This window comes from Topomyia yanbarensis, chromosome 2 (assembly GCF_030247195.1).
Source record: "Topomyia yanbarensis strain Yona2022 chromosome 2, ASM3024719v1, whole genome shotgun sequence".
In the NCBI taxonomy this organism is placed as follows: domain Eukaryota; kingdom Metazoa; phylum Arthropoda; class Insecta; order Diptera; family Culicidae; genus Topomyia; species Topomyia yanbarensis.
The window spans coordinates 463,984,128-464,001,438 of NC_080671.1; the positions used below are offsets into that span (position 1 = coordinate 463,984,128).

The 17,311-nt window shown below is 44.2% G+C and overlaps 1 protein-coding gene across 1 annotated transcript; it reads left to right on the forward strand.

The window, feature by feature from the left end:
* The first annotated feature begins 612 nt into the window (after nucleotides 1–612).
* On the forward strand, nucleotides 613–15,546 carry LOC131686070 (probable trafficking protein particle complex subunit 2). Its single transcript, XM_058970202.1, has 2 exons — nucleotides 613–917; nucleotides 15,114–15,546. Exons 1-2 carry the CDS (start codon nucleotides 828–830, stop codon nucleotides 15,444–15,446), a joined length of 423 nt encoding a protein of 140 aa, XP_058826185.1. The 5' UTR covers nucleotides 613–827; the 3' UTR covers nucleotides 15,447–15,546.
* The last annotated feature ends 1,765 nt before the right edge of the window (nucleotides 15,547–17,311 follow it).

Sequence of the window (17,311 nt, forward strand, 5' to 3'; positions counted from 1 at the left end):
TCTGTTTAAATTTTAACACACACTCTGTAATCTGGGAGAATAACCTTTAAGCGAAGACTCCATATCAAGAAGACTGGCAACTCTGTCCAGAATCCGGAGACAGTAACAGCAACGCCACTTGCGGGTAAAGGTGGTACTTTCCATAGTGATGCACACACACATATACATTTTTACATAAAGCTTCCTCCCTTCTTCCAATAGAGGCGCTGTAACCTCTGTCGCTTCTCGTTTGTATGGGGGAAGGAAAGAGATATCAGTCTTCTTGATATGGAGTCTTCGCTTTAAGGTTAAATCCCTCAATAAACAAAGCAAGCGACTTCGTAATCTGGACCAGACAAACATAAACTTATTATTTTATTTATACATTGCAGCTTTAACCGCTATACGGTCATTCACTGGAAATAAGATGAAAAATAAATTACAATACGTTAAATATGTGGCATGTAACATAATTTGGAAAATCCCGATAAATCTAGAATGTTGGCATCCATGGAATGAGCGATTCCAGTGATTCCGAAAAACAGGACAAGTGAGTGAAAAAGCTCTCTTTATTTTCGAAACCTCTATCCTTCTCACAATAAACAGCTCATCACGAACCGTCAAGTAGAATTTATTTATAAACAAATAGTACTGTTCAATTTTCAAAATGAAATAATCCGTGATTAGTGCAAATTAATTACGGTTTCAGCAATTTAGATAGTTCAAATCTTTTCATAATTGATCACAGGCGTATACTGCACGAGGACGATAGCTAGAGAAGTTTTTGGTTCAGAATCAGAAGATAGTTTTTTTGGTTCGTTGTGCTACAGCGGGATTAACCAAACACTATGAGCAGCAGCTACTATTTTGCGATTGTCGGTCACAACGATAATCCTATATTTGAGATGGAATTTCTGAATGCCAATAAGGAAGCAAAGGTAAGAATGAATAATAAATTACATGAAAAATCAGTTTGCTCTCAAGATCTCCCGTAAAGAAATATTTTTCTGGCTTCCACTTGACTTGCTTGGTTCGGAAGAACAAACAACTTGAGTTTCGGTGTTCCGACTGCAAGGGTGGTAACCGATGGTGTTTCGAGAATGATAGTGTCGTAGTAAATTTTGGTCCGATTTTTTTGTAATTTTGATGAGTTTAAATTTTAAATAGTTGGCAGGACGGTAGCTTCACCACTGACGGGTGGGTCTGAATTGAGTGTCCATTTTTAGTTTTCTTCCTTCAAGTTGGGGGTTGGGATCTGGTCAGCCAGACGGTTCCACATCTGTGGATGCCAGGGAAATGGTGGCTACGGGGTTACCAAGAAGAACCATGATGAAGTAAGCAGTGTGTTAGAGCGGTCCCTGGCAGCCAGTTGGTTTGTTGCCTCACTTCCACGGATACTGCAATAGGTAGGATAGTAATCAGGTGGTTAGATCGGAGACTTGTAGCTTCTACGCCGCAGCAGATCCGACCAGCGCTGCGAAATTTCAAAATCAGTTACCTATTTCTACTTGTACTTACCGAAACCAACATTCGCTTCCCTCATTCATTAACTATTCAACTAACTGAAATTTCATGCAGATTTGAAAGCATTGTGGACAGTTTAAAGGCAGTTTAAGTTAGCATCTTCTACATTTTCGAGTAGAAGTGAACTGCGTAATTTATATCTTGTGCATTTTTGCTCAATAACCCTCAGAGCTAGCTTAGAAACAAAATTCAACTTGCTCCTAAAACTTGTATGCGCTGTGTCGGGACTACGAATGACGAGGGAAACGAACCAAACATTTCATTCGTCGCGGCGGGCATGAATTGAATTTCGTTTCTTTTTCATGTTCACGCAGGGATGTTAATTGTTTTAAGCTCTGGATCCGACTGCATACTGTGGATTTATCGACATTTATGTTTTTCAATTATTGAGGTTCAACTGTTAAGGTCATTTGCCTTTTTTCGGGTTAGAAAAATCACTAACCCTATTGGCGGGCATGGGAATCACACCCATGCACCATGGGCCACAAATCGATTTTGTGGTCGAAAATCCAGAACATATAACCCTAGACATTGTGTCGAACACGCAGAGAAATAAGGCATAACCGAATCAAATATTTTCTGACTTTGATGCTAAGTCAAAGATTTTGCTGAAACAAATAATTTTTTTTTTCAAATACCAAATATTGTTGGTACAAAAATATTGGCATTAGTGATAAAATAAACTGCATTTTGATTTTGAAATCCCTGAAAAAACAAGGAATATTCGTATCAAATATATTGAAACTTTGATTCAAATTCAAGCATTTAGTTGAACCAAAAAAAAATTATCGGTTCTACAATAGTAATATTTGAAACAAAAATACTGCTTTTAGATTTTGAAAATATTGCTTGAAAATGGTTTGACTGTGTTTGGTTCGATCTCCGCCATTTTGTTGTATCACACAAATAAAAAAATGGACGCATCGGAGGTCGAGAGTAAAGAATTGGAGTTTAAGACGCTAGGTTTAGACGATTTGGGCGATATAAAAATGTATAACTTTATTTGTGCAATGCGGTCGTGAATGAATTGAGTGAGTGGGGTAATACCTATGAACCTAATATTATTATTATTCCAGAAAATTGATACACGGTCGAAATCTTGAAATTCATAAAACGTGAGGAAGTAGAGCTAATGCAAAATTAAGAAGATTCGGTGAAAAATACGAGGGAAAATGAGGGAAAGTTTTTTGATTTAAATGGATTTTTTCTTTGTTTTAAAAAGAAAAGCATATTTCAACTAACAAATAACATGCTTTGTTTCAAAAATAGAAATGATAGATTCAAGCAAAATTATTATTGAATCTACACAAAGTCCTATTAAGGGGTTATTAGTAGAAACAACAAAATTTTTTTTGGAATGCCATAACAAATATTTTTGAATCTAAAAAAATTGCAATTAGGAATTTGATTTCTAAGCGAATTATTTTGGAATTTAATATACATTTTTCTGCGTGAACAGATTCTCTACAATAAGTGCCCTTTTTTTTGTTTATTAGGGTTTTAACCACCCGTAAAATAAATAATGTTTACAGATAAATTATAAAATGTTTACAAAAATAATCATAGATATTGTTAATAATTCATTGTGTGCTCTGTCCGATTTGGTGTTTTCCTGAGTGTCTGTCGTTTGGTAGTTGCCTGTTTCTAAATCTGACCATATAGATCAGCGTCCCTTAAGAAGGATAGTAGTATCTCCTCTCTTACTGGATCGTTGCTTAGGACGTCCCTCAGTGATAGTGGGAGGTCGTACTGCCGTCGGAGGTCTTCGAGTTCGAGGCAGTTAATTAGAAGGTGCTCGACCGTTTTTCTGACATTGCAGGTTTCGCACGTTGGTGGGTCAGTTCTGGTGAAGGTGTGAGCGTGTGTTATCCTGGTATGACCGGTCCTCAGTCGGGAGAGAACCCTTTGCTCTTCTCTGGAATTCCGGTTGATCCATCTGGCAGTGTCCGCTTTAATCTTCTGTGTGTGACCCCAGGATGCTGTCCATAGTCTGGCAAAGTGTTGGGTTACTTTGCTGGTGAAATTTTTTATTATGTCTGGTGCTGGGGTTTCTTGATGGGGTATTCGGGTGCTGGATCGTCCCAAGGCAGCCAGTCGATCAGCTGTCTCATTTCCTTGGAGGCCGCAGTGGGCTGATACACAGCAGACGGTGACTTCTGTGTCACTGTAGCGTTCGATGGCTTGAATGAATGAATGGCGGCAGTTTCCGGCTTGAAGGGCGGTGATTACCGACAAGGAATCGGAGAAAATCACCGTTGGCTGGTTTGGTGGCTTAGAAAACAGGCTCCATGCTATTGCGGCTGCTTCAGCGGAGAATATGGAACATTTGTTCGGCAACTGCAGTGATATGTTGGATTCTGGGCTTGAAATTCCTATACCGACTCCTGTGGCTATCTTGGATCCGTCGGTGTATATGTGGTGGTGGCTGGTGTATTTTTTACCGATGTGTTCACAGAAGCTGACTCTAGCTGCCGTCAGTGGGAGATCTGCCACGTGGAGGCGGGTGTCTGTTGCTGGTAGATGTCTACGATGGTGCACTCGATGGGGTAGCGTATGGTCCTGGCGGTTGCTATAAGCTCGGTGTTTAATGGGCAGTTGGTAGCAGGTACATCATTTCTAATTCCGAGGCCGATGGTTTGGTGTGTGTTTGCTCCGCTGGCTGTTTCCCACTGGTATGCGTGGCTAAACCATGATGAGTAGTACGTCTGGGGGGTTACGTGGGTCTCTTGCAGGGCTATGCATACAGGGTTGGTTGTTGCTACCAAGTGCTGGAGATCTCCCAGGTTATTCCTGAGGCCATTTACATTCCACTGGATTGCCATTATGTATGAATTGTCTGATAGCTGGGAAGGGTCCAATGGGTCACACTCAGACGCACTGGAGGAGCTGCTCGATTGATTTGCTGAAAAAGGGTCGGAGCAGTATGTCTGTGGACGATGGTGATAGGGAGTATTTTGACTTACCCGGGGGGAAGCCGGGCCCCCTGCACCAGCAGCCGCCGTAGGCTCATCGGTGATCACCGGAACATCCGCGGTCAGGGCCAGTGCAGGGGAGGATGCTTTTTCCCTAACGTTCTCCTTTGCAGTGATTCTGTCGGTGTATAAGATGGTGTTGGTCTGTTCGAACTTTGTCGTTGCTTTCTGGTGGTATGTTATAGGGTGCCACGAGCAGCCGGCTATTGGGCTGGGCGAGCGTGAATAACGGTTGTGGTTTCTCAGCTTTTTTCCTTGGGTTCTTGCCTGGGGGTTATCCAGGCCCCCTGTATCAGAGGCCGCCGAATATTCTTCAGCTCCAGTACTTCCGCAATCGAGGCCGGTGCAGGGGAGTGGGCTTTTTCCTTTTCGTTGTTTGGTGGGTTTCGTGGTGGGAGTTCGTATGGTGGGGGGCGATCCGTTCGTCGTCCGCTAGTTCCTCCGAGTGGAGATGTGTTGGGAGATTCGGGTTCGCCAGGTGATATTGTTGGTGGTTGGATGATTGGTTGATTTGAAGTGGCTTTATTTGTTATTGACCACTTTTCGTTTGTTGTATCCGCAGGTTGGTTGGTCGATTTATGACGGTCGGTTGGGCTGCGTTGAGGCCCGCTAGCTTGCGGGTCGCTGGAGTCCGCCGGGTGGTCCGCCGATTTGTTCTTGTTGTTTGCTGTGTTAAAAAGGGGAACGGCAGTTGAACTGTTCTGGTTTGTAATGGGATTAGTACTTGCCTGGGTGGTTACCGATGGTCCCACACCAACAGCCGCCGGGGGCTCGTCGGGGGGGACCCGGTACTTCTCCGGTCGGGGTCGATGTGGGTAGGCTTTTTGTTTTGTTGTTGGTTGTTCGTTTCATGTTGGATTTTTCTTGATTTGGCTTAGTCTGACAGGTCGATCGACCGGTTGTCGAGGGTTGTTCGATTTTGTAATGTTATTTCACTGGTTTTTGTCGCATCGATTAGCTCTTCCTTCAGTTTTTTTTATTGTGGTGTCTTTATCATCGCTTGCGGGTTGGCTATTGGTGGCCTTCTTCAAGGATTCCACTTCCTGCCTGAGCAGTTGGATAATGCGGTCTCTATCATCGACGTGAGTATTCATCCGGGGGTTTACCTTACTCGCATATGTTTCGTTGCCTGTTCTGTCTTGTTTCAGCAATGCTCTGGCCTCGGGGAAAGTTATGTTGTTGTCAGTTTTGACCTTGACGAGGTGTTTTTCTGCTTCGAAAACTGAACAGGCGCGATCTCGTGCCGAATGTTCCCCTTTACAGTTAACACAGTAGCTGGAGTAGTACATGGATTCTCCATTGTTGTCTCATGCTCCGTTCCGCAGTTTAGGCAGATTTCCTTTTCCTTCAAGTTCTTGCTACCGTGTCCGAATCGGCCGCACCTGTTGCACTGCATGGGACTTGAGTAGTATCTTCTGACGTTTACCCTCAGCATTCCTCAGTACACGTAATCCGGAAGGTACGAACCCTCGAAATAGAGTGTGGAGTGTTGGTCGGAATACCACTTACTTTTTTAGTGATTCTGCGCACTTCGATGACCCCTTGCGCTTTGAGTCCTTTTAGTATCAGGTCGGTGGATAGGTTTTTAGTATCCAGGTCATATATTACGCCCGCCGTTTTGTTAAGTGTTGGATGTTGAGTAATTTCTATGTTGGTCCCATTAATTAATTGTGTCATCTCTATGAGCTGTTCGTATACTTTGCGGGTGGAGGTTTTGAGGATGTACTGTGTACCCCTGGCCTCTTTATTCGCCTTGACAACTTCGTTCGGTTCCCTTCCGATGGCGTTTTTTAGCGACAGGTGAATAAGGAATGGGTTGTAAGTGCTCATTCCCCATGGCGTCTTTGGTTGCTCGCATTATTAGGGTTTGCTCATCTATTTGATCCCCATTATTCATATAGGTTGGAATTCTCCTGCTGAGCGGTGGCCTCCCGAGGGGAGGGGGGTTATCGGTGTCCATCCGAGAAAGATGGATTGAGTTCTATTTGCTCGGGAATGTGCCGTACGGGACTTTACCCTCTTGGGTTACCACTGGCTACGCACGTGGCTCTGACCCGAGGATGTGACGAAATATAATATAGAACTAACCTGACTCTTATGCTACTTAACTTTTCGCTATTTCACATTTTTTGGCCTTCGATCAATTGGCCAGCTGAACTGAGCTATATTCGCCCCGCACCGAGAGTCGACGGCCCGTTATGCAGGGTTATGTATTGAGATGACACTGTTTTTACCACTATTCAATTCACAACTTTAGCACTTACTTGGCCTGTGGCCACTTTGCCAGCGAAGCTGGACTGCAAGCCACCCCGCACCGGGAATCGACGGCCCGTTATGCGGGGTTTTGGGCTGGGATAGCACTTTTCACTCTATTAGTCAACACTCGTAATCAGTAACACAATTAATCAAAAAATACGCGTTCGTGATCACTTTAGTGATTCACACACGTTGCCGGGAGGCAGAGCCCGACTTACCAAACCGTCCGGATGGCGGCGACCGCACTTTTTGTTACAATGGCACGCTTCTTGCACAGTAACTTGTGTGCAATAGAAAAACAACAAAATCGCGCGGAGCTAATCAGCTAGTCGACCAATCGCTGCTGTGGTTAGAACCGAACTGGATAAGTGCCCTTAATTTTGCGGAAAACAGAATTAGGGGGGATCGATCAAGCCTTTAAATAAAAAAAAAATATCTCCTTAATGGTAAAATATAGGAGAATACAACCTTCCAAAGAAATGTAGAGATATTTTTTTTTTATTTTTTGATTATATAGTTTTTAACCTTAAGGTTATTCGCCTCTTTTCGGGTTAGAGCAATATTTTTTGGAAAAATCTCTAACCCTATGCTAACCTCTCTATGCGCGGGGCTGGGAATCGATAGGTTTGCTTTAAATGCTCATCATGATCTCCTTCCTGACCGGGTCATTAGAGAGGGCATCTCGTATAGAAAGCGGGAGATCGAGCCTTGTCCGGGGGTCCTGGTATTCGATACAGTTGATATGAGTATATGCTCTACGGTTGTTCTGGTCGCAAATGTAGAGCAGGTGGGGGGGGGGACGTTGGACACCGTGTTCGCATGCAACACTTTAGTGTGCCTGGTCCGCAGCCTGGAAAGGATTTTCTGGTCTCTCCATTTGGCGGTCGTCCCATTTGACGGGGAGGCCATTTATTTTCTTGAGATGAAGTGAGGGATCAGTTTTACGTTTGATGGCCTGTATAAAAGGATGGTGAGATTGGCCGCTCTCGAGTTCGCGAAGCACCGAGATGGAGCCTGTAAATATGGTGATTGCTGAGTCCTCGGGCTTTTGGCTCAGGGTCAGAGCGATGGCAGCTGCTTCAGCCGAAAACACCGAACACTCGGGCGGAAGCCGCCAGTTGGGCCGTCGCTAACACCGACCCGCACCTCCCCGTCTTTCTTCGGACCGTCCGTAAAGACGTGGTTGTGGTTGGAAAAACGTCGCTCTACCAGCTGGTTGTACGTTGCTCGAGCAATTTCGGGGACTTCTCCGGACCGGAGAGACATGAACAGTGATGTGTCGATGAGGGAAGGTGGGCTGGGCATTCTAGGGGTGAGGCCAAATCGGTTGCAGCCGGGCGTTGAGGGGAAGGGCGGCTGCAGTGAATTTCGTATACATTTCCCGGGCTGTTTGAAGCGTTGCGGACGCGTCGTTTCCATAGGTCCGCACGAGTACGCCTAGTGCCCGCCAAAGAATGACGAGGGAGATTCTGTAGCGGAATGGAAGCACGCAGGCTCTTTCTGCTGGTACGCTGGGTAAAAGTTTGGAAGCGTTCCTTTTAGACCCGTGGTTTGGATGTTGTTGACGCCTTCGAAATTTTTCCCCGTTATCTCTATCCCATAATAAATTCGGCTGTGGATCAGAGCTACGCCAATACGCCGTGCGGTGCCACTGTTGCACTTCGGGTGCCTGGCAAATATTGTCTGAACCAGACGCCTGCGGTTGGCGCACTCGAAAATCATCCTACGGAAGTGGGAGGCGAAGCAGGTTTTGCGATCGAGGGTAATTCCGAGGATGGTTGGCTCCTTCCTGTACGCGATCGAGGTATCTGCTATGTGGATCGGCGGTCGGTGGCCCGATGGAACGAGTCGCAGAGGTGGGTGGAAAAGCTGGAATCCGATTTTTGGTTGCCCACTTAAGGATGGCATTACTGGCGGCTTGAAGCTTAATGCGCGTTCTGCCCTTGGTCCTCCCGGTCACAACTACCACAATGTCGTCGGCGTATACTTGGGGACGGTGGCGAATTTTGAATTCATGGATATTTGGAAAAGGGTGACCGCCCCTGGGGTACTCCCTTTTTCTCGGTGTAGATTCCGGACTCACTGCCGCTGATTCCGACCCAAAATTTACGGTCTAGCGCTAGCGGTCTGGGCTAGCGAGGCGTTTGTGGAAAGCGAGGAGAAATATCTTCCCAATTCATCGGCTTTTTCGCGGAGTTGTATGCTTGCGGCGCTACCAATTTCGAGCGAGAATCCAGTGTTGCGCCTCTTTCCACTGACTCGGTACCAGATTTCTTCGGTTGGTAAGTCGGAATGGATCCCGTCTAGGAAGTAGTTCCATCTGGCGGTTTTGGTCTCTGCGATGGCTTTCAGTTGCGAAGCTGCCGGAAATGGTTTGACCGGGTGGCACACTGTGGGTCGAGTTCGAAGAGCTCGACGGCGGTTTTTAGTAGCGGTAGCCATCTCGGTGTGCCACCAGTGAACCGCTCTCTGCTGTGCGACCCCGCTGGTTCTGGGGATCTTGACTCAGCAGCGATGTGGATAATGTAGGAGAGTTCGTCGGGGGTGTACGACTTTAGTGGGTCGAATTGGTCAGTGAAAGTCTTCTCAAAGAGCGTCAGCTTTGGGGCTGGGGGTTGCTTTGTGTGTGTCTAACATCGGGTGCTGGTCGCTGCTGTGGGAGTCCGCAAGTACACACCACAGGCTGTCAAGTGCTAGAGAGCTGGAGCATATGGAGAGGTCGATCTTTGTTAAAGCCTGGCCTCTAGTAAACGTCGGGGCATTCAGTATCTCGTTTCCGCGACGACTGGGACGGTGCGAACCCCACGTGGTGGTGGACATTAAAGTCGCCCATATGGGGTTGTAGCGAGCGATGGTGGCCTGGATATCCCTGAGATTCTGTCGAAGACCGTTGGCGTTCCACTGGAGGGCCAGAGCGCTGCGGTTACTGTGGTCGTGGGTGCAGGTGCTGTAGACAGATCCCGATGGGATGATGGGTCGAGACTCGTTGTGACTGTATGTGTCGGTGTTCTGCGGTCCCATAGTAGGATGTTGGTTTGGCTGTGTCAAGTTCAAAAAGGATTCGGCGGAGCGTTCCTGGAAGCCGTTGCTATTGTGTGGTCAGGGGCCGGGCGGCCCCGTTGTTGTGCTGTCTGAAATGGGTTCAGGACCGTACGGCTGTTTGGGCAAAAAACAACGGATGGTACGACTTACCCGGTAGGGAGTCCAACCCCTTGCACCTGCAACCGCCAAGGGTTCGTCGGGTGATGCCGGCACGTCCGCGGTCGGGGCCGGTGCAGGGTAAAATGCTTTTTTCTAGGGTTCCTTTGTGTAGTGCTTCTGTCAGTATTTAATATGATGTTGGTCTGCTCGGTGATTGTCGCTGCTTTCCGGTGAAAGGCTACACTGCCGCTAGAAGCATAACTGTCCCATGTGCTATGGGAATCCCTATACACATGGGACAATTATGCTTCTAGCGGTAGTACAGGACGCCCAGAAGAGGCGACTATTGGGTGGGAGATCGTGAAGGCCGGTTGTGGTTCGTCGGTCCTTTTCCTTTGGTTTTTGAAAGGAGGATGGGAGCACTGCGCTGTTTTTTTTTGGTGAAATTTGGGGTTGGTGTACTTATCCAGGGGGTACCAGTGCCCCCTGCACCAGTAGCCGCCGAAAGCTTTTCGATAAACTCCGGTATTTTCGCTGTTGGGGTCGGTGCAGGGGAGTGGGCAGTGGTGTGTCGTGTGGTGGAAAGTTGTATGACGAGGGGCGATTCGGTTGTCGTCAGCTCGTTTCTCTGGGTGGAGGTGTGCCGGAAGATCCTGGTTCGCCAGGCGATATTGTTGGTGGTTGTATAGTTGAATGATTTGGGGTAGTTCCAATTATTGTTGTTCACTTTTCTGTTGTTGTATCCGTGGTTGTTCAATAGCGTTATGGCGGTCGGCTGGGCGGCGTTGAGGCTCGCGAGTTTGTGGTGCGCTGGAGTCTGCCGGGTGGTTCGCCATTTTGGTCGATGTTTGCTGTGTTAAAAAAGGGGGGATAGTTGAACTGTTCAGGGTTGTAGTGAAATCAGTACTTGCCTGAGTGGGTACTGATGGTCCCATACTAACAGCCGCCGGGGTGCTCGTCGGGTGGACTCGGTTCTTTCCCGGCCGGGGTAAATGTGGGCAAACTTTTTGTTTTATTGTTGATTGTTGGTTACATGCGGTTTTGGAATACCGTTTCACTGGTTGGGGTCGCAGGGTTTGGTCCATCGGTCATCCTGATTTTGCGCAGCGGACTCCGTGATTTGCTCTTTTTTGGGGTCGTGGTTATGTTTCTCCTTACTCCGACCGGACCATCCGACTTCGGTTGTTGGGAGGTTGAGGCCTGGTTGTAGCTGGATGCCTGTCTTAGATAGGATTATAGTTGCATGAGTATCTCCTGTCGTTGATTGTTTCTGGGGAGTTTTGATCGGTTGTGGGTTTTCCGTTTTGTTTTGTTGTTGTGGTGTTGTGCTTTGGGCCGGAGCGAGGGGTGGTTTAGACGATCTCCTTTGAAGCTCTCGGATTGGTCCATGTAGAGTGGCCATCTTGTTTCGAAGGTCCCTGTTCTTTATACGTTCTTCAAGGATTTGCTCCTTCAGCTTTGAAATCGGTGCATCCTTGTCTTCGCTTGCGGGTTGAAAGTGGGATTGTTGACGGTTTTAATCTTCAAAATTCGGGCGGTGCGGTCGCGTGCTGAGTGCTCCCTTTGCAGTTCACGCATACGCTGGTTTTCTTACACGGATTTTCCCTGTTGATCTCGTGTTCGTTGCCGCAGTTCAATCAGATTTCATTTTGCTTACAATTCTTGCACTTCGGACACAGGTGCAAGAATTGTAAGCAAAATGAAAGCGGCCTCACCTGTATCACTGCATAGGATTGAAATAGTACCTCCTAACGCTCACCCGCAACAGTCCCAAGTATACGATTTCGGGTAGATACGAATCCTCAAAGTAAATGACCAGTAACAGGGTGTTGGTTGGAATGCCACTGAAGTTTTTGGTAATTCTACGGACCTCGATGACCCCTTGCTCTATAAGTCCGTCCAAGATCAGATCTGTTGATAGATTTTTAGTGTCGAGGTCTTAGATTGTGCCAGTCGTTTTGTTAAGCACGACGTGGCGTATAGTTCTGATATTTGTCCCGCTTGCTAGCTGTGTCATCGCCAACAACTGGTTATATACCTTATTGGAGCAAGTTCGAAGGAAGACATGCTGCGTTCCTCTGGCCTCTTTGCTCGCCTTGACGACATTTATCGGGTCTCTTTCAATGGTGTTTTTAATCGACAGGTGGATTAGGATGGGGTTGCAGGGCAGGGACTACTCGTTTCCAATACTTTCCTTGGTGGCCCGCATGATTAGCGTTTGCTCATCAATTTGGTCGCTGTTATTCATATATGACGGTATTTTTCGACTGAACGGTGGCCTTCCAGAAATGGGGGATTATCGGTATCCATCCGGGTGAGATGGTTCGGTTTGCGTTTGTTCGAGAATGTGCCGTCCGAGACTTTTCCCTCTTGGATTGTTACTAGATGTGTATGTGGCTCGGTCCCGAAGAGATGAGAAAAAGACAGAAGAAATTAACCTGGTCCTGGTCCCAGTTGTCACGACTCACAAGTGTTCTTTCCTTTAATTTTTTCTCCGGTAATTGGAGTTATGCACACACGCGTCACTACGATATTTTCCGCAGCCTTCTACCGATCACAAAACAAGGCTAGAGCATAAGCCACCCCGCACCGGGAATCGACGATACGTTATGCGGCTGAAACTTTTTACTCGATCAATAGGATAGAATTTCACTTCAATATAATGTTTCAGTGATCAACTGAGTGCAACTAAAACGTGCGGTGCTACACAGTTACTTGATCGTCCACTACTGTTGTTAGAACCGAACTGACACCAACAGTTGCTGGGGGCTTATCGGTAAGGGCCGCTACTTCCTCGGTCGGGGCGGTTTCGGTGTGGGTTTTGTTGTCATATTTGGTAGAGTTGTGTTTGTAATTATGTTGTTTGTCAGTGTGCTGAATCCGAAATGGCTTTTTTTAACTTGTATTTTTGGGTTGACTGGTTTCCTTAGAGGGCTTCTAGATCCTTAATTTGTTTTCGGACTTGTTTTTTCGGTTTCAGCCTTGCGGGCCAAGTGCTGTTTCTTTTTGTGCTGAAGGGGTTGTTGTCAGTTTGTTATCATCGGTTGGAGTGTATTGGACTGGAGCAAGATATCGGACGGGACCGTCGTTTGCGGTGTACTTACGTACTTTGTCGTTGAGGTTTGTAAGGTGCTGGGCGTGAAGCCGAACGAGGCGGTTCAAAGGATCATCTGTTGTTTCGCTTGCGATGCTTTGCGGGGTGCCGCTATTTCGTTGCGCAGATTCTTATTTTGGATCTGTTTGTCAAGTAGTTGCTCCTTGAGCTTGGTGGAGTCTTTGCTAACATTGCCGTTTCTTACCATTCACGTGGGCGATTTCCTATGGGAGCAGCTGGATGATCCGGTCGATCCCGCCGTTCTACGTGTTCAATCTGCCCTTCGGCGTATCCGCGCAAAAAATGGCTAGTGGCACTTGTGTTGAGGGATCGTGCTTCCCGAAAAATCTCAGTCGGTTTTGAATCGGACTACTTCTTTCTCCTTCAGGTAGGTGGGGCTGTTGCGGTTTCTTGCCGAAAGTTCGCCATGGCAGTTAACACAGCCACTACTTCCTTGGCATGGGTTCTCAGGGGATATTTCGTGCACCTTGGAGCAGTTTACATAGGTTTCCGGTTGATTGCAATTTCTACTGCCATGCCCCGAATATTCCGCACGATCACATTGCATGTGTGATGCGTAATATCTTCGCACTGATTCTCAACCACGCCAAATCGACAAAATTACAGCTAACATGAAACATTGCTTTCAACGTATGAATAAACACTTTTGATATTTTGTGGACATCACTTGGGATTAGACAGTTGCTTTAGGCGTCATGTCATGGCAATCTACGTTATGCCCGTCCCCCTGTATATGGGAAAAATATTGCATAAAGCTTTTAAGGTTCAGAGTCTTGCAGTTATTTTTCGAAAATTGATGAAAAATTTCAAAATTCGAAGTGTGATATTGTTTTTATTCATAAAAAACTTATCCGCGACAGCAGCAACGGAAGAGATGAGGTATGAGTTACGAGAAAGTTAGCTAAACGTTTGAGTGTCAACAATGGTTTATGAAGTTTCGCTCGGAAGAATAACTGGAAAGGGGACGCAGGTCTTTTGGTATATCCTTGGTCGGATCCATCAAATAATGAACGAAGACTAGAATTTCGTGTTCAGGAATTAGTGAAAGGTTAAACGAATCCAACCTACAGACTCATGTGAAAACATACGATGCGAAAATGAAGCATTTTTGAAGCAAATACTTGTTATGAGAAATGGGCTGTTGTACAAAAATGCTGCGAATAAACGGCAATGGTCAGGCAGAAATGAAGCCCTGGAACCTGTAGCAAAACGCGATATTCACTGGATTGTAAGGGTGCTATACACTATGAGATACCAGGATGAAACCAAACTGTTACTGTAGAATTGTACGGTCATCAAATCGAGAGAGCACATGAGCAATGCCCAGCGCCATCAAATAGAGGTAAACTTTGTTATATAGCAACAAGAGAATACAAGGTCACACGGCAACAATTTTTGGATTCGAAATACTGGCTTTTCCACCATACAAACCAAACCTTGCTCAACCCCATTATCATCTATTACAATCGCAGGAGTCATTTCTAAAAAGAAACGGATCGATCGGAATAAAGACCTTCATATGGTAGTCGGTGAGTTTTTGGCCTTCAAGGATGAGAAGTTCAATACCAACAGGATTGAAATGTAACGAACACGGTAAAACTTGGTTTTATTGTACGATGTATGAATTATATTGAGAACTGAAGTTATAAATGAAAATGTTATAAGGCAATTAAAGCAAACATATGAAGATGAAATTAATTGCTTTAAAACTTGCTATTAAAAAACGTTACTTAGTTATTATTCACCTGACAGTATTTAATCTTATACTAAATTGATTTTCTAAACGTAAAGTAACACCACGAAACCAAGCTCATATCCTTTATATTTATCGTTCTGAAGTTAACTAACTTTATTTAGCTATTTGTTCCTTTTTGTTAATACAGCTTTGTTATGAATGCGAATGGATTATTTATCTTATCGCCACATTCACGATAAACATTGAACCGCATATTACTAAAAAAAACCGCTCAAAAGTCGCTAATTTAATGTCATGATTCAAAATTAAACATCACAATTCGGACAAGGCCCCCTTGAGAAGCACCTAGCGTTATGCCACCGGTGGGATTACTCTTCGAAGGAGAAAAATAGTTTATTGAATTCATCAAAAACTGTCGTTTTTATTGCAGAAGGAAGACCACAGGCACCTCAACCAATTTATCGCTCACGCTGCCCTCGATTTAATAGACGAGCACAAATGGAAGACAAATAATACCTATTTGAAATCAATCGACAAATTCAATCAGTGGTTCGTTTCCGGGTTCGTAACCGCGTCCCATCTGCGTTTTGTGATGGTTCATGATAATCGGAACGATGAGGGCATCAAGAGCTTTTTTAATGAGATTTACGAGACCTACATCAGACATTTGATGAATCCTTTCTACACTCCAAACACTCCGATAAAATCTGCTGCATTCGAGAAAAAAGCTCAGCTGTACGGACGAAAGTTCCTCGGATCGTAAAGCAACACCTCAGTGATATAGAGTATGACCTGTTAGGTTTCTATGTTTGTTTTCCTTCGCTTCATATAAGAAAGTTTTACTTATGTGTATATAAAATAAATTTTTCTTTTATATGCTAGAAAGAAATAATCCTAATCATGAGAATGTTAGTCGAAAAGCGATAAAATTCTAGAATCGATTGTAACCAAAACCGTTAAGCAACGTGAACGGAAGGTAGCCAGGTAAATTTATCGAGGCAATGGCAAACTCGAAATTTCGCTGCGTCCCGAGTGTGAAAGTTTGTGAGAGAGTTTCACGCCAAAGGCTGGATATTTATAGCTCTAACGTAGTGGTTTGATGCTTGTTAATAATTGATTAAGGTGAAAATGGAGGTCAAAGGCTTTCTCCAGGTAAGTTGGAATAGTAAAGGGATTTTTTTGAGCAACAGGTGCAGCTGTAATGTTTTGATTCCACCGCTCGAATGTTTCATTTATTTTGGATTATTATTGAACGAGTTGATCTTGTAAAAATGGAAAAGTAAATAAAAAAGAGTATGATACTTCTTATAAATGTTTATATCAAAGCTCAGTGGAGCAAATCGAGTAAAGTGTGGGTAGGAGTAAAATTCTGAAAGTATGCGCATCAGAAATATGTGCAACTTTATTTTTTGTCATATAATTTGATAATCATATTACTACCTTCCGATAGACCGAATGGATTGATGGTATTGTAAACACTTTCAAGCAATATTACATGTATCTGTCTGAATAAAATTAGTACATCAATTACACTGCGCTACAAAATAAAAATAATTGAATGTACTTTTAAAGTGATATGGTAAGGGTGTATGTCCGGGAAAATATAACACAAAAACCACGTTTGATGAATTTAATGTACCCTCAAAATCTTGATTTATAGCAAAAATCCGATTTCAAATGGTAATTTTTCAACCGATTTTAAATTTTTTGAGTGTTTTGGAAAGAAGAAGTAATGACATTTCCAACGATATGTTATGATTCTTTTGTTAAAAGTACTATGCGGTTTTGGAACAACAATATGAAAGTTTCCATTATTTTGCTATTTTTTTTATTAAAAATATGAAAACCGCTCAACATTTTTATTGGGAAGCGTCTTTGTTTAAAAAAAATTAAGGAAAATAATTAATTCCGTATCCAACAACCTATTTATGATCAAAATCGGTTAAAAAAGGCAGAGTTATTTTTTGTTCCAAATCAGAAACTTGCTCGCATGAACTTTTAAGGGGACGGTCTCATATAAAATTTAAAAAAAACGATTTTTTTACTCGATTACCTATACATTCAAAAGTATGTGTGTGAAATTTGAACATAAAATTGGATAAAATAACGGAAGATATAATTATAGTATCTTATAGTGCGAAAAATACCTCACTAACTCCTTAAGAGTTCATGCGAGCAGGTTTCTATTCCAAATTAGATCACTTAAAGAATTTAAAATCGGTCGAAAATTGACCGCGTAAAAATGTTTTTAGTGCCGTAAGTTTCGTTTTATGCTATAAATCAAGATTTTGAGGGTATACAACATTTTTCATACATTGCTTTGTGTTGCATTTGATGAGATCTACAAACTATACTAAGTCTCTTGAAAAGTACACTGTAGCACCGTGTTATTTTTGCCGATCTGCGCATGATTGTTACAATATCCAACTTCTTTTTCTAAAATATAGTAATGTTCGAGTCACACGTCCACCCAACCTTTACTGAATGAATTTTTGTTTCTGTTTTCGGCCACACATAAAAGCTCACGGGAATGTGCAAATATCCACACGGTTATCGAAAGGCTTTAGTACTCGTGAAATTACAAACGCGCTAGCATTCACGACATACAAACTGCCATGTGATAAAAAG